Source organism: Rhinoderma darwinii, chromosome 2, assembly GCF_050947455.1.
Source record: "Rhinoderma darwinii isolate aRhiDar2 chromosome 2, aRhiDar2.hap1, whole genome shotgun sequence".
NCBI classification, from domain to species: Eukaryota; Metazoa; Chordata; class Amphibia; order Anura; family Rhinodermatidae; genus Rhinoderma; species Rhinoderma darwinii.
The window spans coordinates 324070608-324096729 of record NC_134688.1 but is presented as its reverse complement, the minus strand read 5'-3'; the positions used below and the strand labels follow the sequence as shown (position 1 = coordinate 324096729).

General features: G+C 42.0%; 1 protein-coding gene across 7 annotated transcripts in view; it reads left to right on the top strand.

Annotated features, from left to right (window-relative positions):
- The window catches only part of NAV1 (neuron navigator 1), a 735938-nt gene that overhangs the window by 181367 nt on the left and 528449 nt on the right, over positions 1–26122 (top strand). For all 7 annotated transcript variants that reach the window (XM_075853621.1, XM_075853615.1, XM_075853622.1 and 4 more), the window contains one exon: positions 16983–17327. In XM_075853621.1, coding sequence (XP_075709736.1) covers positions 16983–17327 — 345 coding nt within the window. The remainder of the gene's footprint in view (positions 1–16982; positions 17328–26122) is intronic.

The window sequence follows — 26122 nt, the reverse complement described above, 5'->3', positions numbered from 1 at the left end:
GGCTATAAGAAGGTCCCAGCCCCATCCTCCCACGCTTGAGTGTTGTTTTCCCCTTTTCCTGTATCCTGTAACCTGTATCATGTTCTAGTGCCGTGCTATGCTGTATACCACGCCTGACATCTACCTGCTGCCTAGTTCCTGCCAAGCTTTCCTTGCTACTCTCCGAGCTGCCCCAGGTACCCTATTTGAACTATAGACTCTGACCTCCGCCCTGTTGGCCAGCTTCCATACCGCCAAGGCTGTATGGCCCAGTGGGTCCACGAACCCTACGTGACAGTACGCTCAGGCCATGGACCACGCTGGTCGATCCAAGACCATGACGACGTCACAAGAGATGCGGGCGGATATGCTAGACCTCCGGTCTCGACAGGACCAACACCTCCAGGCCTTGAACATTCTCGCACGTCGGCAGGAGGCACGAGCTGCCGTTCCTCATACTACACCTCCTGGCAGTGTTGATCCTCAGACTACACCTCGTGGCAGTGTTGACCTACGTTTTTCTTTGACACTTCCGGACCACTATAATGGAGACGCAGGTATCTGTCGTGGATTTTTGAACCAGTGCCAGATCCACTTCAGCCTGTATACTAGGACATTTTCGTCTGACGGCGCAAGGGTCGCTTTCATCATCTATCTCCTCTCTGGCAAGGCTCTTGCATGGGCGAACCCTATGTGGGAGTGACAAGGACCGGAGAAACGTGACTTCCAGGGCTTCCTCCGGACTTTTCGCATGGTGTTTGAGGAGCATATATGTGTACTTTTATTTCTTTTTTACACTTTTACTAAATAAAACCACTTTTTATGGCAAAAAATGGTTTAATTTATATTTTTACTGTAATTTTTATTTCACATTACTTACTTATTTTATTAGTCCACCTAGGGGACTTTACTATGCGATCTTTAGATCGCTGCTATAATGCTTTGGTATACTTAGTATACCAAATCATTATTGCCTGTGAGTGTAAATCTGATAGGCAATCTATTAGGACGTGCCTCTGGCACAAGTTAAATGCCGCAGTCGCTATTGACCGTGGCATTTAACGGGTTAAACGGCCACTATCAAAGTAAACTTCGACAGCGGACTTTGGAGCAGGAGCAGGCTGTCATCAGTCCAGCACGGGGGGGACTTTGACTGGGCATCCGTGAAAAGGTGAGGGCCTAGCCTAAGGCCCCTTAGTGAACGGCATAAAAAGGCGTATTGATGGTCACTAAGGGGTTAACTACCCTGATATAAATAGGGAGGCAGAACCCACAGGTCCAACAAAGGAAACAGGTTTTTGACAATAACTAAGGACAATTATCTTTCATAACTGCCGCAGGACCCAACAAGAGTCAAACGTAAAACAATTGGTGCCGGATCCGTCACTATTGAAATCAATGGTGATGGAAACGGAAACCTATGGTTTCCGTTTGTGTCAGTCAGGGCTCCGTTACGTCGGAACGGAGCCCTGACGCAGATGTGAACGAAGCCTAAGAGACAAATAACGGCAGCAAAGAGACTTGTTGCCAAAGAAAGTAGAAATAACCCAAAAATGTTTTTCAAATGCATAAATAATAAGAAACTGAAAACCGAACGTGTTGGCCCCCTCAAAAATAATCTGCATATAATGGTGGAGGAGGATAAGGAAAAGGGAAAATCTGTTAAAGGGATTGTATCGCTAGAATTTATTTTATTTTTTTCAGTTAAACCATAAGTATTTAAGTGATTAAACATTGTTTTAATTTTTTCACAAGTCAGGAAATATTATAAATTAGATTCTAATTTATAACATTTCCATGTGCTGGACACTATAGGGAGCAATTCCCAAAATTGCATTGCAATGTTGTAAAGCAACCTCATTGCTTTATGCTGCAAATTTGGTGTAGACACACACACTCTAGTGTGCTCACACAATCCCCCTCCCTTATCCTGGCTAGTGCCAGGAGAAGGAGGTGGTTGAATCTTCTAATCCTCCTACACTGTGCATTCGCTCAGAAAATGGCGGCAAACCGTGTAGGAGGATTAGATACAGTGGTAATCCGACAGTATAACACGAACATAATACAGACATCACATACACAAACATAACTTAACCTGCTCCTGCCGCCGCTGCTGCCTCCGATCCTACTCCTCGCGTCTTCGCTTCCTGGAACATATGTCCGGAAGCCGCGATCGGAAGTAGTCATCTTACTGTCCGGCCGCGGCTTCCGGTCCACATGAAAATGGCGCCGGATGTCGCTCTGCCGAAGACCTTCCTTTTGGACTATGTGGGAGTGGCGTACACTATAGTTAATGGAACGGCTCCCGTTTGCATTCTCTATGGGGATGTATGTGCCGTATTCCAGCTCTGTATGTGTCGTTAATCGACACATACAGAGATGAAAAAAAAATGGCAGCCCCCATAGTGAAGTAAAAGTAAGAAAAAAGAAAAAAGTACAACACAAAAACACAAATAAATAAAAAAAATTTGAATAAATTACTAAAAGCAAATTTATAAAAAAAAAAATCTTTTCGCGACACCTTCCCTTTAAACGCCGCCTTCTCCACCATCCTCTACACAGGAAAATCTAATGTCAGATGACATGATGAGGGATAGTGTGAATTCTTCATTAAATGTCTCCTACTTAAGCCAGCAAGAAGTGCAGCGCTGTTTCAAAACACTAAAATAGACAAATCACCAGGTCCGAATGGTTTACATCCCCACCTTCTGCAGGAATTGGGGTATGTTCACACGGCAGCGTCCGTAACGGCTGAAATTACGGGGCTGTTTTCAGGAGAAAACAGCACCGTAATTTCAGCCGTAATTGCATGTTGAGGCGCTATTTCGCTGCGTCCATTACAGACGTAAATGGAGCTGTTTTTCCATGGAGTCAATGGAAAAGGCTCCATTTACGTCTGAAGAAGTGACAGGCACTTCTTTGACGCGGGCGTCTTTTTTACACCGTGCCTTTTGACAGCGGGGCGTAAAAAAAATGACCGTCTGCACAGAACATCATAAGACCCATTCTAATGAATGGGCAGATGTTTGCCGACGTTTTGGAGCCGCTATTTTGGACGTAATTCGGGGGAAAAAACGCCCGAATTACGTCCATAAATAGTGTGTGTGAACATACCCTTAAGTACCGTGATTGACAGACCCTTATTTCTAATATTTAAGGATTCTATCATGACAGGATCTGTTCCGCAGGAACATACCAAATGTGGTGCCAATATTCAAGAAGGGGTCAAAAAGTGAGCCCGGAAACTATAGACCTGTAAGTTCAACCCCTTAATGACCAAGCCAGATTTGTCAAATCTGGTATGCCTGATTTTATCAGAGAATAACTCTATCACCCCATTTTCAAAAATACGCTGCCTGGACACACGGCAGGGCCCAAAACGAAGGGAACCACCTGGAGGCTTTCAGGACACATATTTAGCTTGAAAATGTTTTATGCCCCACTGCACATTTGGAGAGGCTTTGAGCTGCGAGAACAATAGAAACTGATAAATTACCCCATTTTGAAAACTAGACCCCTTAAGGTATTTATATAGGGGTTAGTGAGTATTTTGACCCCACAGTTTTTTGCTAAATTTAATGCAAAGCATGTGTCATTGTAAAGACAGATTTCTTTGTAAAGCGAACATGAGAATGAAGAAACACACCCCAAAATCTATCGCACTGTTTCTCCTGTGTTCAAAAAAAGTTCCCCCATTGTGGCCTGGATCTGCTTACTAGACATGTGGCTGGGCCAAAAAGAGAGGCAGCACCCTTTGGCTTTCAGGGCACTACTGAATAAATTCTAGGCCCGATATCATGCATTTAGAGGCATTGAGCTGCCTGAACAAAAAAAAAAACTCCCAGAAATTACCCCATTTTGAAAACTAGACCCCTAAAGGTATTCATCTAGTAGTGTATTGAGCATGCTGACCAAATACAATTTTAAAGGAGGAAGTAATGGGTATTATTTCAGACACGTTGGGTATATAATGTTTTCTTCAAATTATTTTTTAAATCAAATAATTTTTTATTAACATTTTCACATTTTACATACTTGAAAATAACATTGAATATCCTCCCCCCTCCCTGTCCGCCCTATCCCACCCCCTGCTCAAATTAGATCCATCTGTTAGAAAAAAACCGAATTGTATAACACGAATCAGCACGTTTCAGTAATTAAATAGATTTCTTCAAATTCCTATTACATTTCCACATGAAATAGAGAAGACGTGGTAAAAGGTTATTTTGTTAGAGATATGCCACATTAATAAATTTGGGCGGCATATAAAAGAGAAGTGAAGCCGTGTATTCATAATGGATGTATGTCGCTATATACTCATTTGCCTGTATTTATGACAATGTCTTGCTAACGAAGCAGTTGTCCCGCATCTGTGCCATTATGATGTCATTGTGGACAGAATTCTGTCCTAATATAAAATCAGTCAGAGAGGAAATAAAAACTTAACTGGAGTGACGGACAATATCTTCCAAAAATGGAGGAAAATGTATCCATCTATGTTTCAAACTTGAGTCTGTTCACTAGATAGAAGAACACCTGTAGGGCTGTCATGCCAATTTTGTTTTTTCGTTTTTTTAGTGATTGGTTGTACAGCGTCTCTTTAGCTCCATCAATCTATATTGAGGGACAAACGTGCCAAGTGACGCAGTACACCATAACAGGCCCCTGCCCGGAAAGGTAAGAATTGCTATGTGCACAAAACAACCAATCAGTTAAAGTATATTTAAGGGGGCAGTGTCCAAAACCATCTATTCGAACAGTAAAGGATCACTAATCCACAAAATTATGTCAGTATTTCCAGAAGCATTGTCGGGTGGAAGAGGTCCTGCGAAAACCCGAATGTAGTAAAACCCATAGTGTATTGATTAGGAACAGCTCGATGATTAGTGATCCTCCAAATAAAAATAAAAAAAAGATCATGCCCGTCTCACCATACAGAAATATTAATAAAAATAACAGCTTTGTTCGGCAGGACATAGTCATAAAAACAGTCAAAAGAAACAAAATGATCAAAAATATGAAAGGGGTAAAATATTTTCTGGAAAAATTAACTCTACTACCTCTCCCAAAAATAATTCCTCCCCACTTGGAAAGCCCACAAACTAAAATGAAAATATAAATTAAAATGGACTTCCTAAAAAGACCCTTCAGAGTACCCTGTTGTGCTCTCGCACACTTTATATAATTTAACACCATATTTGGCACGTTTGGAGGAGATGAACTGCCGGAATGAAAGACGGCCCTTGTAGCTCATCAGGGATTCAGACACCGATAAATTTTGATCTGGGGTGTAGGATTTGAGGAAAGATTCTTGTAGGAGGGAAATTAAAGGTCTCAATTTATTAAGGCGGTCGTAGCCTGGGTAATTTCTTTGGGGGACTTGAGAGTTATCTGTAAAATGCATGAAGCGCATTATGGATTCATATCGGTGTCGGAACATAACTGCGGCAAATACAAGGGTAGCGTAGGCAGCTCTTGATGCCCAGCAGGAGTGGATAGTTGCTTTCTTGACCAACCCAATATTTAGAGTTAGGCCTGAAAAAAATGTAAGCTCATGGACACTAGTGGGGGTCCATGATGAGTAGACGGATGTGGGTTTCTATGCAATAAACTGTCTTGCATAGATATGTCTGTTGGACATTTAACTCCAGGACTTGGTCACTGACAAATATGTGGAAGAAGTCCAAAGTGGTATAATTAGCAACATCCACTTTTATTCCTGGGTTGCTGACACTTGCGGGCCCTGGGGGGAAAATTAAATTGCAGGATCCCAGAACACGGGAGGCCCCAGACCAGTAGGCCCCTGCACCAAGAGGCCCTGCGGATTCGACAGCGACGACTGATTCCACCACCATAGGGCTATGTGGTCCAGAGGTAGAAGTAGAACTTGAGTCGTCAGTGTCTGAAAAAAGTTCTACCTCCTGAAGCAGAGTCGGTGTCCCTACTGGAGCATAGCAAGGTGTACGCTTGCTCCGCAGTAAACCTTTTCCGAGCCATTATTTAGGTTGAACTGTAAACGTAAACTGTAACTGTAAAAGGCTACTAACTTTTTTTTTTTAAGGTGCTTTTTGCTTTCTTTTTCTTTTTTTTTTCTTTTCTAACTAGAGATAGGATACCCTGCCTATCACTAGGTAGATAAATAGATTCCTAAAACCAGTGCAAAAAAAATTACGCAAAACTGGCTAACCGCTAAATAACCTGACGCTGCCAAAAAACGCACTCATCACTTGTGCTCAGACAGGGGATGAGGGGGCACAAACAGGGTGATCAGGGGGCACAGACTTGAAAAGTTTGTGGGTTTTTTTCACTTTAGTTCACTTCTACAGCTCAGGATTTGGTTATAGTGTCTCTCTCTCCTCACACAGATCAACTACAGTGAGGGGAGAGAAAGACACAGCCCATATCCTGGCTGTATTTTCTAAATATAATAACATAGATCACTGTGATCGGTATATCACAGTGACTATGTCAGCAGGGACCATTAAGATTGGTCCCTGGCTGTTGCGATTTGCCATATGCTGCCACAGGGGGTGCTGGCCCTTATTTTGACTATTTCTCTCACAGAATATATATATTATAATATATATAAGAACTCACCGCCGCTGTTGTTACGGTGATCGCCGTTGTTCGGTGAATAACGGCGATCACTTGACCGGGGACCGGACAAACCAGTCCTCGGCCTGTTCTCCGAGACCTCAGCTACTTCCGTAGCTGAGTACACGGAGTTTAACCCCTTACCGCACCAGGACGCACCAGTACGTCCTGTATTGCAGTGCTTTAAGGCACCGGGACGTACCGGTGCGTCTTGGCTAAAAACTGTCACCCTGTCAAAGGACAAGGTGACAGAACTGTGCCGTCAACTGTTTATGACAGTTGATCGGCACAGTAAGACGGCAGGGGACCTATCACATCGGTCTCCTGCCGGCGAGTCAAAGCAGACTGACCAATCACAGCTCCATGACGTGGCGTATGTGATGGTGCTAGCTCAGCCAGCGCTATCACCGCCGGTTATCATCTGTCCGACACCCCTCTGCAACGGCCAGGACTGGATCTAGGCTCTGATCCGGCTGATTAACTCCTTAGATGCATTGATCAACGCGATCGATGCATCGAAGTGTCTTGTGTCCTGTCGGCAACCACGATGGTTGCCACAGACGCTGGTGTCAGCTGTTTGTCACAGCTGAAATTGTGCTCTAACGGGCAGGACCGAAGCTAGTCTCCGATCCAGCCGATTAACCCCTTAGATGCAGCCATCGCTGCATCTAAGTGATTAGATCGCACCCTATGGTTGCTAATGACAACCATCGGCACCCGCGGGTGTCCCGATGGTTGCTATGGCAACCGTAGCCTAACAATCGCTTCCTAGTACGGAAGCCTATTAGGCCCCGCCGGGAGCCGAAGCCTAATAGGCTTGCTGTCAGTGAATAGCTGACAGCTCTAATACACTGCACTATGTAGGTAGTGCAGTGTATTAGAATAGCTATCAGGGCTTCATGCCTTCAAGTTCCCTAGTGAGACACAAAAAAAGTTAAAACAAGTTAATAAAAAAGTTACAAAAAAATAAGTTTCATGAAAAAAATACGTTTCAAAAAACACTAACAGCCTTTTTTCCTATAATAAGTCTTTAATTATAAGAAAAACATAAAAAAAAGTACACCCCGCGTCCGTAACGACCCAAACTATAAAAATATCACGCTATTTTCCCCATTCGGTGAACACCGTAAATGTTTTTTATAAAAAAATATTCCAGAATTTCTGTTTGTTAGTCACTACCCCTCGCAAAACAGAATAAAAAAAGGGATCTAAAAGTTGCATGTACCCCAAAATTATATACCATTAAAAACTGCAGCCCGTCCCGCAAAAAACAAGCCCTCCCACAGCTTTTTTGGCGGAAAAATAAAAAAGTTATGGTTCTTAGAATATGGGGACACAAAAAATAAATTATTTGAAACAAAAGTGATTTTATCGTGCAGACGCTGCAAAGCATAAGAGAAACGATATTCATCTGGTATCGCCGTAATTGTACCGACCCACAGAATAAAGTAAAATTGTCATTCATAGCGCATGGCGAACGCCGTAAAAAAAAAATAATAAAAAACCTCGGAATTGCAGGTTTTTGGTCACCTTGCTTGCCAAAATAAATGAAATACAAAGTGATCAAAAAATCGCATGTACCCCAAAATGGTACCAATGAAAACTACAGATTGTCCTGCAACAAATAAGTCCTCACCCAGCTCCGGTGGAGAAAAAATAAAGAAGTTCTGGCTCTCAGAATATGGCGATGCAAAATGTGCAGAGTGTCCAAAAGCGGATAAGATCTGGCACCATTTATCAATGCGACACCGGCCACACATCTATGAAATATTATTTATTTACCCCCATTATTATACCCTCTTATGATACCCCGATGTACTCCGCACAGCTTACATATGCCCCCTCATTATAAACTAAAATACCAGCAAAACCCCAAACAAAACTAACACTAAGCAAAATCTGCGCTCCAAAGGCCAAATGGCGCTCCCTCCCTTCTGAGCCCTGCAGCGTGCCCAACGGGCAGTTTACGTCCACATATATGGCATCGCCATACCCGGGAGAACCCGCTTAACAGTGTGAGGTATTTGTCTTCAGTGGCACGAACTGGGCACAAAATATTGTGCACTAAAATGGCACATACATGTGGAAATTAGCAATTTTCACTTTGCACCATCCACTGAGAATTAATTTCTAATAGAAAAAAAAAATGCTCACTACACCCGTTAATAAAATGCCTTCAGGGGTGTAGTTTCCAAAATGGGGGTCACTACTTGGGGGTTTGTTTTACTATTTGACCCCAGAGCCCTGCCATTGTGGGCTAATGCTGCGAAAATCACCAAAATAGGTCTCGCATGCGCCTTTCACTCCTAAGCCCTGTCATATGTCCAGGCAAATGATAAATGCCTTGAGGGGTGTAGTTTACAAAATGGGGTCACTTCTCAGGGTTTTACACTCTACTCTGGTACCTAAGGAAGCACTGCAAATGCGACATGGCGCCCATACACTAGACCAGCAAAATCTGTGCTCTAAAAGCCCCATGGCACTCCTTCCATTTTGAGCTCTGCCATGTGCCCAAACAGCAGTTTAGGGCCACACATGGGGTATTGCCGTACTCGGGAGAAATTGGGTAACAAATTATGTGTTGTTTTTTCTCCTATTACCTCTTGTGGGGAAAAAAAATTGGTGCAAAACGCCATATTTTGGGAAATTTATTTTTTTCATTTTCACTGCCTCATTCTAATACAATCTATGAAACACCTGTGGGATCAAAATGCTCAGTACACCCCTAGATGATTACCCTGAGGGGTATAGTTTCCAAAATGGAGTCACTTCTCAGGGGTTTCTACTGTACGGGTACCTCAGGGGCTGTGCAAATGCGACATGGCACCCATAAAACAATCAACCAAAATCGACATGCCAAGTAGCATTCCTGCCATTCTGAGCCCTGCGGTGTATCCAAGCAGCAGTTTATGACCACATATGGGGTATTGCCGTACTCGGGAGAAATTGGTTTACAATTGTTGGGCCGCTTTTTCTCCTTTATTCCTTGTGAAAATGAAAAAAAATTCAACATTTTAGTGGAAAGAATGTATATTTTCATTTTCACTGCATAATTCCAATATTTCAACAAAAAAACTGTGGGGTCAAAATGCTCACTATACCGCTAGATAAATTCCACGAGGGGTATAGTTTCCCAAATGGGGTCACTTTTGCCGGGTTTACACTATTTTGGCCCCTCAGTGGCATTGCAAATGTGACATGGGGCCGCAAACCATTCCAGCAAAACTTGAGCTCCAAAAGTCAAATGGCGCTCCGTCCTTTCTAACTTCCGCCATGTGCCCAAACAGCAGTTTATTACCACATATGGGGTATTGCTGTGCTCAGAAGAGTTTGCTTTACAAATATTGGGGTGTTTTTTCTCCTTTATCTATTGTAAAAATGAAAAAATCTGAGCTAAAACTACATTTTATTAGAAAAAATTTAGATTTTCAATTTTACGGCATAATTCCCATAAATTCAGCAAAAACCGTGGGCTTAAAATGCTAACTATACCCCTAGAAAAATTCCTTGAGGGGTGTAGTTTCGAAAATGGGGTCACTTTTGGGGGGTTTCCACGGTTTTGGCACCACAAGACCTCTTCAAACCTGACATAGTGCCTAAAATATATTCTAATAAAATAGAGGCCCCAAAATCCACCAGGTGCTCCTTTGCTTCTGAGCCAGTGTTTCAGTCCATTACCACACTAGGGCCACATGTGGGATATATCTAAAAACTTCAGAATCTGGGCAATAAGTATTGAGTTGCATTTCTCGCGTAAAACCTTCTGTGTTACAGAAAAAACTGTATTACAAATGAATTTCGGAAAAATTTTTTTTACATTTGTACATTTCACCTCTACTTTGCTTTATTTCCTGTGAAATGCCTAAAGGGTTAAAATAATTTCTGAATGCTGTTTTGAATACTTTTGAAGTGTGCAGTTTTTAAAATGGGGTGATTTATGGGGACTTTCTAATATATAAGGCCCTCAAAGCCACTTCAGAACTGAACTGGTCCCTGAAAAAATAGCCTTTTGACATTTTCTTGAAAATGCGAGAAATTGCAGCTAAAGTTCTAAGCCTTGTAACGTCCTAGAAAAATAAAAGGACGTTCTAAAACTGATGCAAACGTAAAGTAGACATATAGGAAATGTTAACTAGTAAATATTTTGTGTGGTATTACGATTTGTTTTACAAGCAGATATATTACAATTTAGAAAAATGCAGATTTTTGCAAATTTTCTCTAAATTTTGGTGTTTTTTACAAATAAATATTGAATTTAACGACCACATTTTTTCAGTATCATAAAGGACAACATGTCCCGAGAAAACAATCTCAGAATCGCTTGGATAGGCAAAAGCATTCTGGAGTTATTACCACATAAAGTAACACATGTCAGATTTGCAAAAATCGGCTATGTCCACAAGGCCAAAACAGGCTTAGACACTAAGGGGTTAAGCGTCCCCTGGGGCGCTATCTTATGCCAAAGCACCACCGTGAAAAGGCGGCGCTCTGGCATAAGTACCCTTAATTACCGCCGTGAAAACACGTATAGGCGGTCATTAAGGGGTTAAATATAAGTGTGTAGAAGAGAAATAGGTTTATTATTTTTTAAATGTTGGACCTATTTTTTTTTTTACTTTAAATCTATTTAAAAACTTATTGGAGGTTAACTCTTCCTGTATTGTCGGTATGGATTGTGCTGCACGGTGTGTGTGACCGCTGCAGTAATTTGGAGTTAAATTGTCAAAAAATATCAATAGTCTATTACAGTCTCAGGACTAGCCTATAGAAGAAGGTCAATTAACACATAGTTTAATAGAAATATGAAAAAACTTTATTGAACATGAATACACAGAATAAATCAATAAAAATGGAACCATGCAATGCAAACAAGTGTCCTGCAGGTAGAAGCAATATGGGAAGGCACAATAACATATGGTATAAAGACCAAGGCAATATAGTGAGTGGGTATGTTCACCTGAAGTAACGTGATACTGTTTCTATATAACTACCTGGAATTGATACATGTAAAGATGATAGCACAAAAAGAAGCCAAATGTATTGCCATAACACAGCTTACCCATATGTAATTGCTCCTGCTGCCTGCAGAGACACCAGACCCGACACGCGTTTCGGCAGGAATGCCTTCGTCCGGGGGTGGCGTCTCTCCAGCGGAACAGGATATTTAAGGAGCAGCGATCCAATGCGAGAGTAAGGGCACATAAGGAGGAATAATTAGTAAGAATCAGCTACTATAGAGCGGCATGCGTGAGGTACAGAGCAGACCCGTGACGCACTTCCGGCCCCGCGTCATCAGAGAAGTCGGAGCAGGAGCGCACATGGCACCCATGCTCCGCCCCTCCAAATGAAGACACGGAGACGAAAGATGCCCGAGACACTCCCCCCTGACGTAAGCGCTGGGCTGATCAAGATATATTCTATGTATACACTCCGCCCTCCATTGGATACATTCGGCTCCTGGAAAAACAGAAATAAAACAACTCGAGGGAGAAGCACAGATAGAATATCATCATATATAGACAGAGAGGGTAAGTATTAGGAATATTAGGAATATTAAGAAACGCACCTAATACAGTGGTGCTGAATCAAAGGTCATATATATTGACTTATGAAACTATGTATATCATATTAATTGTGTATTGTTTATAATACTATTAACAAGTATAAGGGCATTGCTGCCAAATTTTATGTTTTAGTTAAAAAACGTGTATGTCAAAGGCAAATGAAAATGAAAACTATAAGAAAATACAATGTGAAAAAACGCAAAGAAAAAACGCCAATTGTGAATGTAAAATGAAAGTGCAAACAAAGGTAATGTGAAAGTGACTGAAATTAGGTTATGTAAAAGAGTAAGTGAGAATGATATGTTGTGCACAATGTGGTGTGTGTAAAGAATATATGTTAAGAGCAAGAAAATGCTACTAAAACTAATATGAATTATATGTGATGGGTGATAGTGCAAAAGAAGAAATAAAATTGGTGGAATGAATAAAATGCGTGAACAAATCGGAAATAGATATTGGAATACAAAGTGAAGTGTTGAGAAGATATTCTATATTTGTATGAGTGTGTAGAAAGGACTATTAATAAATACAAGCGTGTTGATGCAAACCAACGATTAACAGTGCACTTAAAAATTGTTGTCAGTCTGATAAATGCATGTAATATGCATATAAGTATATAAACAACAATATTGTCATCACAGGTATTGGTATACTGCAATACAAAAAAATGCCAATATAACAGCTGATAGTTTAACAGAGTATCATATATTAAACGACTAATAAGTCAATATTTACACGCAACATTCCAACAGATAATGGTTATAAAATTTCGTTGAAAGATGTTCTTTGTTGCGCGTCTTCCAGAAGTCATGTTCTGATGTCCCCCTCCACCTTTCCAAACAGAGTAGATATCAATAGTGCTTGACAGCCCGTCTATCTAGATGTTAAAGATGCAAATAGTGTGAGTTAAAACATAAAATTTAAAAACCAGATAAGTATAACAATTAAAAATGGAACCGCTGGGGATACCATAGGTCAGAGAAACGGCGCAAAACTGAGAACTTCATTTAAACCACATGGGCTTAGGGTGTTGAGAGTCGAAATCCACCTCGCCTCGCATTGTGCCAATTTTTAGCCAATGTCTCCCATTCTAATGCCCGCCTTAATACAATCAATACCCCTAACTCTTAGGTCCTTGGAATTGCATGCGTGATGTATTTTAAAATGACGAGCTACGGGTTTCAGTTTAAGTTGGTCTATGGAATCAACAGACTCTGCCCCAGCAATGTCACGCATGTGTTCCCTAACTCTGACTTTAAGCTCTCTCGATGTCAAGCCGATGTATATTTTTGAACAGGGACATGTTGCATAGTATATGACCGCCTTTGTGGAGCAATTGATATATGGTGAGTGATTTTATATGTTTTCTCACCTTTTGCATCCACAAATGTAGTAGCTCTATCAATATTTGGACATGCAATGCAATGCCCACATGGGCTACAACCCCATTTCGGTCCTATTGTCCCAAAAGGGAATTTTGAATTCTTCGATTGATAATGGCTTCTCACTATATGATCCCGTAAATTACGTGAGCGACGAGCCGAAACACAAGGAAATTGTGTGACATGTCTTTCGATATTAGGATCCGCAAGGAGAATGGGCCAAAACTGTCTCAGAATGGCATTCATCTGAGGCCATCTTGAATGATAGTTTGTAGTAAACCTTATCTGAGAGTCAGTTCGTTGCACATTTTTGGAGAATAAAAGGTTCTCCCTTGGGGTGGTTTTAGCACGATGATAGGCCTTCTTAATGCACCTTTTACTATAACCACGACTCAGAAAACGTTCTGTCAATTCGAATGCCTGTTTCTCAAAAATCTCTTCCGATGAACAAATTCTTCTAATTCTAAGAAACTGTCCAATAGGTACAGCTCTTATGGTATGTATTGGATGGGAAGACGACGCATGAAGTAATGCGTTTACCGAGGTAGACTTTCTGAAAACATCTGTCTGGAGGAACCCTAGTTGGTCTTTAAAGAGTCTGACATCCAGAAAGTCTATCTGGTTTTTGTGATATTGATACGTTAATTTGATGTTCAAATTGTTCTTGTTTAAACTCGTGATGAAATGCTCCAGAGAAGCTGGAGTACCCTTCCAAATACTCAGGATGTCATCTATGTACCTGGCCCAGAATATGACCTGGTCCATAGAGACATCCTGACAACCATCCAAAAGGTCCCTCTCCCACAGCCCCAGGAACAAATTGGCATATGAGGGTGCACATGCAGCCCCCATTGCTGTTCCCTGAAGCTGTAGGTAGAAGGACCCATTGAAGGTGAAAAAATTGTGCATAAGAATATATTCTAGGAGACTCAAAAGAAAATTATTGAATGATGTTGTCATATTTTCCATGGACAGGAAGTAAGAAACAGCTCGCAAACCATCTGTGTGTCGAATACTCGTGTACAGAGACTCGACATCACATGTTACAAGCAGCATGTCCTCCTCCATATTGATGCCATTGATCTTTTGTAGTAAATCCGCTGTATCACGAGTATAAGATGGTAAGTTTTTGACAATGTCCTTTAGATAGTAATCAATGAGAAGACATGTTTTCTCCGTGAGGCTTCCCTTACCTGAAATAATTGGACGACCAGGTGGAGTCGTTGCATTCTTGTGAATTTTGGGTAGAAGATATAAGGTTGGAATAGTCGGTTCAGGAACTGTAAGTGCTTCCCTAAGATCTTTTGATATAATATTCTTCTCTACCGCTGTGTTTAAAAGTTTTTGCAAGTCAAGTCTGTAAGCAGATAAAGGATTGAAAGTCATTTTTTTGTAGCATTCTGCGTTATGTAGCTGACGATAGGCTTCTGCCTCATACATTTTGCAGGGCCACACGACTATGTTGCCCCCTTTGTCAGCCGCTTTGAAAACGATATCATCGATTTTAGCAATTTTACCAAGACTTTGTCGTTCCAAATTTTGTAAGATTATCACATCTCACACTCTTGGGTATTTTTTCAGGAACAGATGGAGACCTGCCCCTCCTCCAAAAACCAGGAAGTAACAGGAGAGCCTTAGGCTATGTTCACACGGAGTATTTTGCCGAGTTTTTTTACGCGGAAACCGCGTCGCAAAACTCGGCAAAAACGGCCCGATAACGCCTCCCATTGATTTCAATAGGAAGCGACATGCCCTATCTCGGGGGCTTCCGCCTCTGACCTCCCATTGACTTCAATGGGAGGCAGAGAAAGCGTATTTCGCGCTGTTTTATGCCCGCCACGCTCAATGGCCGCGGGCGAAAAACGGCGCGAAAATCGGCGAGCAGGGAGAGGAAAATCTGCCTCAAACTTCCAAACGGAATTTTGAGGCAGATATTCCTCCTGCAAAATACCCTGTGTGAACATAGCCTTATCTGTGTGTATAGTGTTGGTATTTTGCCTTATCTTGACCTCCAGCTGTATTGAAGAGCTGTAATTACATACTCCTTCCTCTAAGGCCTCATGCCCACTTCAGTTTTTTTTTCTTCAGGGTGCTATCTGTTTTTTTTAACTGTTAGCACTCTGATGCATTTATTTCAATGGAGCCATGCACACTTCTGTTGTTTTAACGGAATCGCGTGGCCGTTCCGACAAAATTAGGACAGGTCCTACTCCTGTCCGTTTTTGACGGAACAATCTCTGCCTCTTCATTCATTTGGTCCGCGAAACATCGGAGTGCACACGGAAGCCATCCGTGTGCAGTCAGTGTTTCATTGATCCGTCATTAGCGGCCGTACAATGGCCAACGGAAGTGTGTATGAGGCCTAACAATCAAGAGATGACTCATTCTGTCCCAGTCTATACTGCAAACCTAACAAGGGAGGTGCAGAAAACATGAAATGTCAGCCTATTGTGTTTGGCCGGGTTCACACGTAGCTTAAATACTGCGGATTTTCCCCAATGGATTTAATTGCGGAAAATTTGCAGCATAATACAGTAGCAGCAGAGTGGATGAGAGTTCAACAAATCTCATCCACCTTCTGTACAAATGATAAGCATAAAAAACGCTCAGAAATTGACTTGCGGTGCGTTTTTTTTAATCCGCAGCATGGATTTGTTTAATTGCTACTTTTTTGTTGCAGGTTTCCCCCATGAATTCAATGGGGAAGTAAAACCCGCAACAAACAGCAGATGTTGTGGTTTTTGCAGCGGAAAAGCAATTCCACCCAAAAAACGCAACTCAGAAAAAAAAAAGGATTATACTTACCCAGAATTCTCTGCTCCTGCATCCAGTCCGGCCACCAAGGTTGACATTTCATCCCATGTGACTGCTGCAGCCAATCATTGGCCATATGGGGTTAAACGTCCCCCTAGGAGGCGAGGCTGCAGGTCGACAGAGGGACGCGTCGCCATGGCACGAGTAAGTATGAATTTATTTATTTTTTACATGCAGTTTTCTAGAGCTGACATTCTGGCTGAAAAACGGCATCACAATTTGGTGCTGTTTTTCAGCTGGAATTCCCTGTGGCCGCCAGGGCGGATACTTGGTGTATGTGTGTGTGCGTGCGTGCTACAGGACCAGTGTTTTATTTTACATGGATGGTCACGTAAAAAAAAACAACGAACATTTAAAAATAAAACATGTTTACTTTCAACCAGGTTTTTATTATAATTTTCTGATGATATATTTCCTTTAATTATGATAGTGGTGCATAAAGTCAGTAGGTAGTAAGTTATGCATAAAAAAAGTCAGTGAACAAAAATTAATAAAAGTGGTAAGGTTTCAATAAGAAAATCGCTTGAACTTTTCTTTGTGGTACCTTTTTAAAGTCACTTTAAGAAAAAAATCTTTCATTTGTTGTTCTTGGATAACCACTTGCAATTGTATATTCTAGACTTTTCTGAATGCTTCTCTTCTTTTTCAGCTCTTTAGATATGATGTGTTATGACAGTGATGATGCCAACCCTCGCAGTATTTCTAGTCTGTCAAATCGCTCTTCTCCTGTGTCCTGGCGTTATGGACAGGCTAGTCCACGACTACAAGCAGGAGAAGCTCCCTCACTTGGTGGTTGTCGTTCTGAACATGGTGCAGGAGGCTGGCAGTTCTCTCACACTATGCCCCTCCGTGGTGGTTCAAGAATCTCCAGCATTACCCAACGTTTAGAGCTTTTGGAATCTAGTGGCCATGAATTGAAATCCGGTTATGGAAGTGACACTGATTGTAAGCTGGCCAAAGGGGTGACACATGAGGATGATGATATAATTACTAGGTACGTACTACCAACATTACTATCTGTTCCTGTGTATTTTACATATTTAAACATTTAGTTCATAGTTTATAAATAAATGCAGAACAATTTTTAAACAAATGCTTTATCATCTGAGTTTACAAAAATGCATCTTAGAAATGTATATTCATTTTTATAGTCACACTACCCTGGGGTTCACTTGGTGGCCTGACTTTGCAATAAATGGGCCCAGGAAACCTATTCTACAAATGAGGCTATACTAGACAAGTGGGAGGTAACAGCAACGATTCTCCTGAGATGGAGTTTCCTCACAGGCTCTGTTGCTGTCCTATCAGCAAGAAGCTTCTTCACACAGTGTGAGAGACTGAGGCTGGAGCGAAGCGGGATCACTTCAAACAGCCATATCTCCACCTAAAACTGGTTCTGGTACAATATGAAAGATGAGATTCGAATCTTTCACATGGCACCAGGATCGCTGTGAAACAACCGGAGGTATCACCAGTTGAAAACACAGTTGGGAATGGAAGCTGTATACTATAAGATCAGGCTGTGTTGCTGGGCAGGGAAGGGAAAGAAGCTGTGGACTGCGTCATACAGAAAAAATTACACCGCCCAGAGTGAAAAGAGAGAGTCCCCTCCTATTTAGCAAGTATAGCCAAATTAGCATATTTAGAAAATGTTCATAATTTTGAAAATAATAAACGTTTTTAAAAAAAAAAAAATACCGTAGTTATCAGCAGCAAAGCGCCTATAAGATTAGTTAGGAGATAGGGAATTAATTAACTAGTGACAGATCCTCTTTGAAGAGATACTGCATTTTATTTTATTATGACAGATATACTTTGTATTTGAAAATCAATAAGCTTTACTAAATAGCTTCATCAGCCGATTTGTTTGTTTCTATTGTTAAAAATCTATTTGAAGTTACCAGTTTGTTCTATTTCTGTTCCCCTCAAATTCATCCTCCAACGTCTGTTTCTACGGCTATTCCATATTCAGCTCAGTGGATGCTAAGGGTATGTTCACACGAGAAGTGGCTTTTACGTCTGAAAAGACAGACTGTTTTCAGGAGAAAATAGCTGCGTCGTTTCAGACGTAAAAGCTCCTCCTCGCATTATGCGAGGCGTCTTTGACGCTCGTAAATCTTGAGCTGCTCTTCATTGACTTCAATGAAGAACGGCTCAAATTACGTTGCAAAGAAGTGTCCTGCACTTGTTTACCGAGGCAGTCATTTTACAGGCATTTGACAGGTCGTCTGCAGAGTACGTCGGCAAACCCATTCAAATGAATGGGCAGATGTTTGCCGACGTATTGTAGCCCTATTTTCAGACGTAAAACGAGGCATAATACGCCTCGTTTACGTCTGAAAATAGGTAGTGTGAAACCAGCCCTAAGACTAAAGAGAGCTGGTCGTGGATGGTGTCTTTAGTTAGAGCGTGTCCACGAGTCTTAGGGTGTGTGCACACGATGAGAGGCTTTTACGTCTGAAAAGACAGACTGTTTTCAGGAGAAAACGGCTGCGTCGTTTCAGACGTAAAAGCTCCTCCTCGTAATATGCGAGGCGTCTTTGACGTTTGTAATCTTGAGCTGCTCTTCATTGACTTCAATGAAGAACGGCTCAAATTACGTTGCAAAGAAGTGCCCTGCACTTCTTTGCCGAGGCAGTCATTTTATGCGTCGTCGTTTGACAGCTGTCAAACGACGACGTGTAAATGACAGGTCGTCTGCACAGTACGTTGGCAAACCTATTCAAATGAATGGGCAGATGTTTGCTGACGTATTGTAGCCCTATTTTCAGGAGTAAAACTAGGCATAATACGCCTCGTTTACGTCTGAAAATAGGTCGTGTGAACCCAGCCTCAAAACTCATGCATTGCACTGAGTGCATAGTGCAAGTGAAATTACATCCTGTCTTTACACATGCACTGTGCACTCTTTATCTGACATTAAATAGGGACTCTACTATTAGGCCTAGTGCACACCTCAGTGCGTTTTTCTGACGGCTAGCAACCTGACCCATTCATTTCAATGGGGCCATGCACACTTCAGTTTTTTTTACGGTCCCGTTGCTCCGTTCCGTCAAAAGTAGAGCATGTCCTACTTTGGTCCGAGAGTCCGTGACCGTGAGGCCCATGCCAGTCAATGGGGCCATCAAAAAAACTGAATGCACACGGAAGGCATCCGTGTGTGGTCCGTGTGTGACGGAGCCGTTGCCTACCAACGGCCGGGCGGGCAGAAGTACATTACAGATATATTTCACTAATCGGTAGCCACTTGTCTCTATTAATCACTGATAGAGAGAAGAGGCTGCTGAATAAAAATAAAATAAAAAGCAGTTCATATGTACCCCGGTCGTTGTCTTGGTGACGAGTCCCTCTTATTCCTCCAGTCCGATCTTCCTATATGGCGCGGCAGCCTGTGATTGGCTGCAGAGGCCGCTGCAGCTTATTGGCTGCAGAGGCGGTCACGTGGGATGAAGCTTTATCCCTCGAGGCCGGCCTTCTGACGTCATCCAGACTTGCGTGACCGCCACTACGGCCTGTGATTGGCTGCAGCGGTGGCATGGGATGAAACGTCATCCCAGGAGGCCGGACAGGAGGAAAATGCAGGGAGTTCTGGGTAAGTATGAACAAATTTTTTTATTTCATAAATTGTATTTATGCATGGTCATTCTTCAGCGCTAGTCACTGTCCAGGGTGCTGAAAGAGTTACCGCCGATCAGTGCAACACATTAACTCTTTCAGCACCCTGTACAGTGACCAGCGCTGAACAACCCTGCTCTTTCAGCACCCTGGACAGTACCACGCTCGGAAACGGAAACACGGAGTGCACACGGAAATCACACGGCTGCTAAAACGTGGTCACGGACCCGTCAAAAACGGCCGTGAAAACGGTGATGGAAGTGTGCACGAGGCCTTACTGTAATTTTACTTGCACTGTGCACTCAGTGCAATTCATGAGTTCTAAGAGTTGTTGACACGCTTTAACTAAAGACACCGCCAACACATAGCTCTGTTTTCGTCTTTAGCATCCATGGAGGTGAATACAGAATAGCTGTAGAAACAGGCGGTGGAGTACGAATTTGAGAGGCCCTAAAATAGAACAAACAAAGCTTTTTAATAAAATTTATTCATTTTCAAATACAATGCATACAAAAAGATAGTACAGTGACTCTTTAACTTTAGAAACCGGTTCCAGGCAGCAGATGCCAAAGCATATAAAATCATGGGGTAACAAAAATATAGTTTTTCCTCTGTACAAATTTATTAGTCAAACCACACATGGAATATTTTGTACAATTTTGGGTAAACCTTTGTATGAGAAGAACACAGCTGAACTCTGTTTTGGCCTTGCTAAATTAGGTGGTTTGTATACCAAGTGTAGTTACTAAACGGGATTGGATTGCTGTGTTCCTGTGTGTGAAAATGTGTTTAATATATGAATTGAGTGCTTGCTAATAGAAGCTAGCAAAACTGACACAATTTAAAACTATTTTTTCCTTCTTAGCTCCTTTCCTGCTGTGCAGCTGACTAGGGGGAGGGGTTAACTGCTCTCAGGTGATATAAATTAGCCTGCAGGCCTCAGTTGACCTTGCTCTGTTTTGGCCTTGCTAAATTAAGTGGCTTGTATATCAAGTGGAGGTACTAAACGGAGTTAAAAAGTGGAGTTTATGTCCCTGTAAGTACTTTAACAATTATTCACTGTTTTTTTGTAACTGGGATAATTCACAGCAAGATTGGATGTTTTCTTCAGTGCACAGTTTTCCATATGTATGCACGGCTGGAACCGGAGTTCCAGGGTGAATACCTCTATGGCAGAAGTGAGCATGTTGTTCACCAGGAAGCTCGGATTAGAGATCTGGAGGAGCAAAATGCAACATTGAGGGCAATAGACAATCTTGAGTGGAGCATTCTGCTCACTGAGCAAGCAATTAGTGGGGTAGAACTGGAGGGTGAAGACATGGGTCAACAGGATCAGGCAAGTAGCTGGGTTAATGTAGTTAGGGGTAGTGGAAAGTTGTGTCCAAGAAAAGGAAGGCCAATCCTGTTTCTGATATTCCAAGCAAAATTGCCAAGTTGGGTGATTATGCGATGGTGTCTGTCTCAGAAATGGCGGCCCTAGTGGATACTGATCTCCCTAACAGAACAGCCCAGCTAGTAGTCGGCGGAATGGTAATGCAGGTAAGGCAAGACAATGGGGTAGTTGTAGGGTATTCTATAATCAGGAAGACGGATAGAATAATTTGTCGCCAAGACCGCCTCAATCGAATGGTTTGCTGTCTCCCTGGTGCCAGGGTTCGGCATGTGGTGGAACGGGTGGATAAATTACTGGGAGGGGTTGGTGATGATCCAGCTGTCGTGGTCCATGTAGGAACCAACGACATAATAAATGGTAGGTGGAGGAGACTTAAGGCTGGGTTCACACGAGCACATTAACGTCCGTAATGGACGGACGTATTTCGGCCGGAAGTCCCGGACCGAACTCCGTGCAGGGAGTCGGGCTCCTAGCATCATAGTTATGTACGATGCTAGGAGTCCCTGCCTCTCTGCAGGACAACTGTCCCGTACTGTAATCATGTTTTCAGTACGGGACAGTAGTTCCACGGAGAGGCAGGGACTCCTAGCATCGTACATAACTATGATGCTAGGATCCCGGCTCCCTGCGCTGAGTTCGGTCCGGGACTTCCGGCCGAAATACGTCCGTCCATTACGGATGTTAATGTGCTCGTGTGAACCCAGCTTAGGAATAATTTTAAAGAACTAGACTACAAGCTGAAGGGAAGGACCTCCAAGGTAGTATTCTCTGGAATACTGCCTGTGCCATGCACATCACAGGAAAGACCGTGGGAGCTCAGGGAGTTAAATGCATAGCTTAAGTCTTGGTGAAGAGGTTTTGGGTTCCTAGAGCACTGGGCTGACTTTTTGGGGGTGAAAAACGTATTCTGCAGATGATTTGCACCTAAATGGAAGGGGGTCCGCTGTGCTGGGGGAGAGAATTCTAGCTGGGGTGGCGGAGTATTTAAACTATGGCTGAGGAGGGAGGTCAATGTAGAAAATAAACGGGTAGTTAGCTTAAGGAGGGATCAGACTAAATGGGTGGGGGGAGAAATAGACTGTGGGGAGAGGACTACACAACAGGAAAAGGAGATCCTTTTGTTACAAAACAACAATGAAAGCAAAAATGCCCAAATAATGTCAAATAATCACATTTCTGATAATGAAAGTGAAAAATTGAAAGGCAAGTTAAAGTGTATGTTCACAAATGCCTGAAGTGTAGCAAGCAAAATGGGGGAGCTGTAAGCCTTGGTACTGGAGGAACATATAGATATAGTTGGTGTTGCTGAAACATGGCTGGACTCTTCTCATGACTGGGCTGTAAATCTACAGAGTTTTAAACTTTTTCGGAAAGACAGGACAAATAGGAAAGGCGGTAGTGTATGTCTGTATGTGAGAAGTGATATGAAGGTGAGTGTGAAAGAGACAATAGTGGGTTGAAGATTCTGCGGAGATTGCAACCTTGTGGGTGGAATTACAAAGGGAGGTCAACGCTGAAAAAATTACTTTTGGTGTAATCTATAGACTCCCCCAATATAACTGAGGATATCGAAGATCAGTTATATACACAAAAGTAGCGGGCTGCACAGGGGGGTACTGTAGTGATAATAGGAGATTTTAATTACAGGGTTATTAAATGGTATCATGGTTCAGCTTCAACTGCAAAGGGAAGAAATTTCCACAATCTGTTGCAGGAAAATTTTTATGGGCCAGTTTGTGGAAGACCCGACTAAAGTTGACGGCTCTGTTGGATCTGGTAATTTCTAATAATACAGAGCTTGTTGGGAATGTCAATGTTCGTGAAAACCTCGGTAACCGTGATCACAATATAGTTATATTTTACCTATACTGTAAAAAACAAACGCAGGCTGGGAGGGCAAAACACTTAATTTTAAGAACTCCAATTTCCCCAGGATGAGGGCTGCAATTCAGGATATAGACTGGGAAGAACTAATGTTAAATAATGGTACAAATGATAAATGGGAGATTTCAAATTCTACTTAGGGCACTTATAGTGCACAACTTATTCCTATAGGTAACAAGTATAAACGACTAAAATTAAACCCCACATGGCTTACACCCTCTGTAAAACGGGCAATATATGACAAAAAAAGGGCATTTGAAAAAAAACAAATCTGAGGGTACAACAGTAACCTTTGGTAGTTATAAAGAGCTTAATAAAATCTGTAAAAAGGTAATAAAATCAGCAAAAATACAAAATGAAAGGCAGGTGACCAAGGATAGTATAAAAAAAATCCCCAAAAGTTCTTCAAGTATGTAAATGCAAAAAAGCCAAGGTCTGAACATGTAGGACCTCTAAATAGTGGTAATGGGGAGTTGGCGACAGAGGATCAAGAGAAGGCAGAGATACTAAATGGGTTCTTAAGCTCTGTATATACAACAGAAGAAAGAGTAGCCGTGTCAGTGCTGTTAATATATCAGTTGATAAACTGAATTGTCTGAATGTAGATAATGTCCAAGCTAAGTTAAATAAAATAAATGTACACAAAGCCCCGGGACCAGATGGGTTACACCCTAGAGTTCTTAAGGAGCTTAGTTCAGTTATTTCTGTCCGCCTCTTCATAATATTTAGAGATTCTCTAGTGACTGGTATAGTGCCAAGGGAATGGAACAGGGCAAACGTGGTGCCTATTTTCAAAAAGGGCTCTAGGTCTTCCCCGGGTAATTATAGACCAGTAAGCTTAACATCCATCGTGGGGAAAATGTTTGAGGGGTTATTGAGGGAATATATACAGGATTATTTGACAAAAAATAGTATTGCAAGTGACAGCCAGCACGGTTTTACTAAGGACAGAAGTTGTCAAACCAACCTGATTTGTTTTTATAAAGAGGTGAGCAGAAGCCTAGACAGAGGGGCCGCTGTGGATATAGTGTTTTTGGACTTTGCAAAGGCATTTGACACTATCCCTCATAGACTAATGGGTAAATTAAAGACTATAGGTTTAGAAAGTATAGTTTGTAATTGGATTGAAAATTGGCTCAAGGACTGTATCCAGAGAGTTGTGGTCAATGATTCCTACTCTGAATGGTCGCCGGTTATCAATTCTGAGCTCTGGTTCATAGAAAGGATGCCCTGGAGTTGGAAAAAATACAAAGAAGAGCAACGAAGCTAAAAAGGGGCATGGAGAATCTAAGTTATGTGGAAAGATTAAAAGAATTAAACCTATTTAGCCTTGAAAAGAGACGACTAAGAGGGGACATGATTAACTTATATAAATATATTAATGGCACATACAAAAAAATATGGTGACTAGGTATTATTTAGCTTAGAAAAAAGATGGCTTGGGGGTGATCTAATACCAATTTACTAATATATGAATGGACAGTAAAAAGATCTTTCTAATGACCTTTTTACAACTAGGCCTGTAACAATGACAAGTGGGCATTCTCTACGTCTAGAGGAAAGTAGGTTATACCATAATCATAGACGGGGATTCTTTACTATAAGGGCGATTGTTGCCAGTGGCTACAATGGCAACCAGAGGCCTAATACTGGTCTTCCGATCTGTCGGCTACGGAAGCCGCCCTGAGGCGGGGCCTAAAAAGCTTCCGTAGCCGATGGCAAGATGGCGCCTGCTCAGAAGCTGAGCTGGCGTAATCAGCGGTGGGTGTCAGCTGTATGTTACAGCTGACACCCTGCTGTAACGGCAGGGACCAGAGCTAGCTCCTATTCCTGCCATTAAACCCCTTAGATGCAATAGAAAGCGATCGGTTCATCTAAGGCAAAAGATTAGGTCCACTTGCTTGGTGTTTCTAAAACCGGGAAAAACAGCATAATAATTGGAGAGCTGTATTTTCTTGGTGGCACAATTTGGGTACTACATATTTGAATATCTATGGAAAAATTAGCATTTTCGCTCTGCCACATCGGGTGTACACTAATTTCTCGAAAATACATGCGGGGTTAACATGCTCACTACACCCCTAGGTGAATACCTTGAGGGGTGTAGTTTCCAAAATGAGGTTACTTCTGGCTGGGTTTCCACTGTTTTGGTCCCACAGGGGGTTTGGTGCCAAGAAACCAATCAAACAAAATCTGTGCTCCAAAAACCAGATTGCACTCATTCTCTTCTGAGCCCTGCCGTGTGCCCAAAGAGCAGTTTATGACCACATATGGCGTATTTCTGTACAATAGAGAAGTTGCTTTACAAATGTTAGAGTTCTTTTTTTCCTTTATTTGTTGAGAAAATGAACATTTTTGAGCTAAAGTTACATCTTATTGAAACATTTTTTATTTTTACTGCCCAATTCTAATAAAAACTATGAAACACCTGTGTGGTTAAAATGCTCATTACACCCTAAGGCTGGGTTCACATGACCTATTTTCATGCGTAAACCAGGCGTATTATGCCTCGATTTACGCCTGAAAATACGGCTACAATACGTCGGCAAACATATGCCCATTCATTTGAATGGGTTTGCCGACGACCAGTAATTTTCGCGTCGTCGTTTGACAGCTGTCAAACGACGACGCGTAAAATGACTGCCTCGGCAAAGAAGTGCAGGACACTTCTTTGCAACGTAATTTGAGCCGTTCTTCATTGAAGTCAATGAAGAACAGCTCAAATGTTCGGCCGTCAAAGACGCCTCGCATAATACGAGGAGGAGCTTTTACGTCTGAAACGACGCAGCTGTTTTCTCCTGAAAACAGTCTGTCTTTTCAGACGTAAAAGCCAGTTCTCGTGTGCACATACCCTTAGATGAATTACTCAATGAGTGTCGTTTTTTTAAATGGAGTCA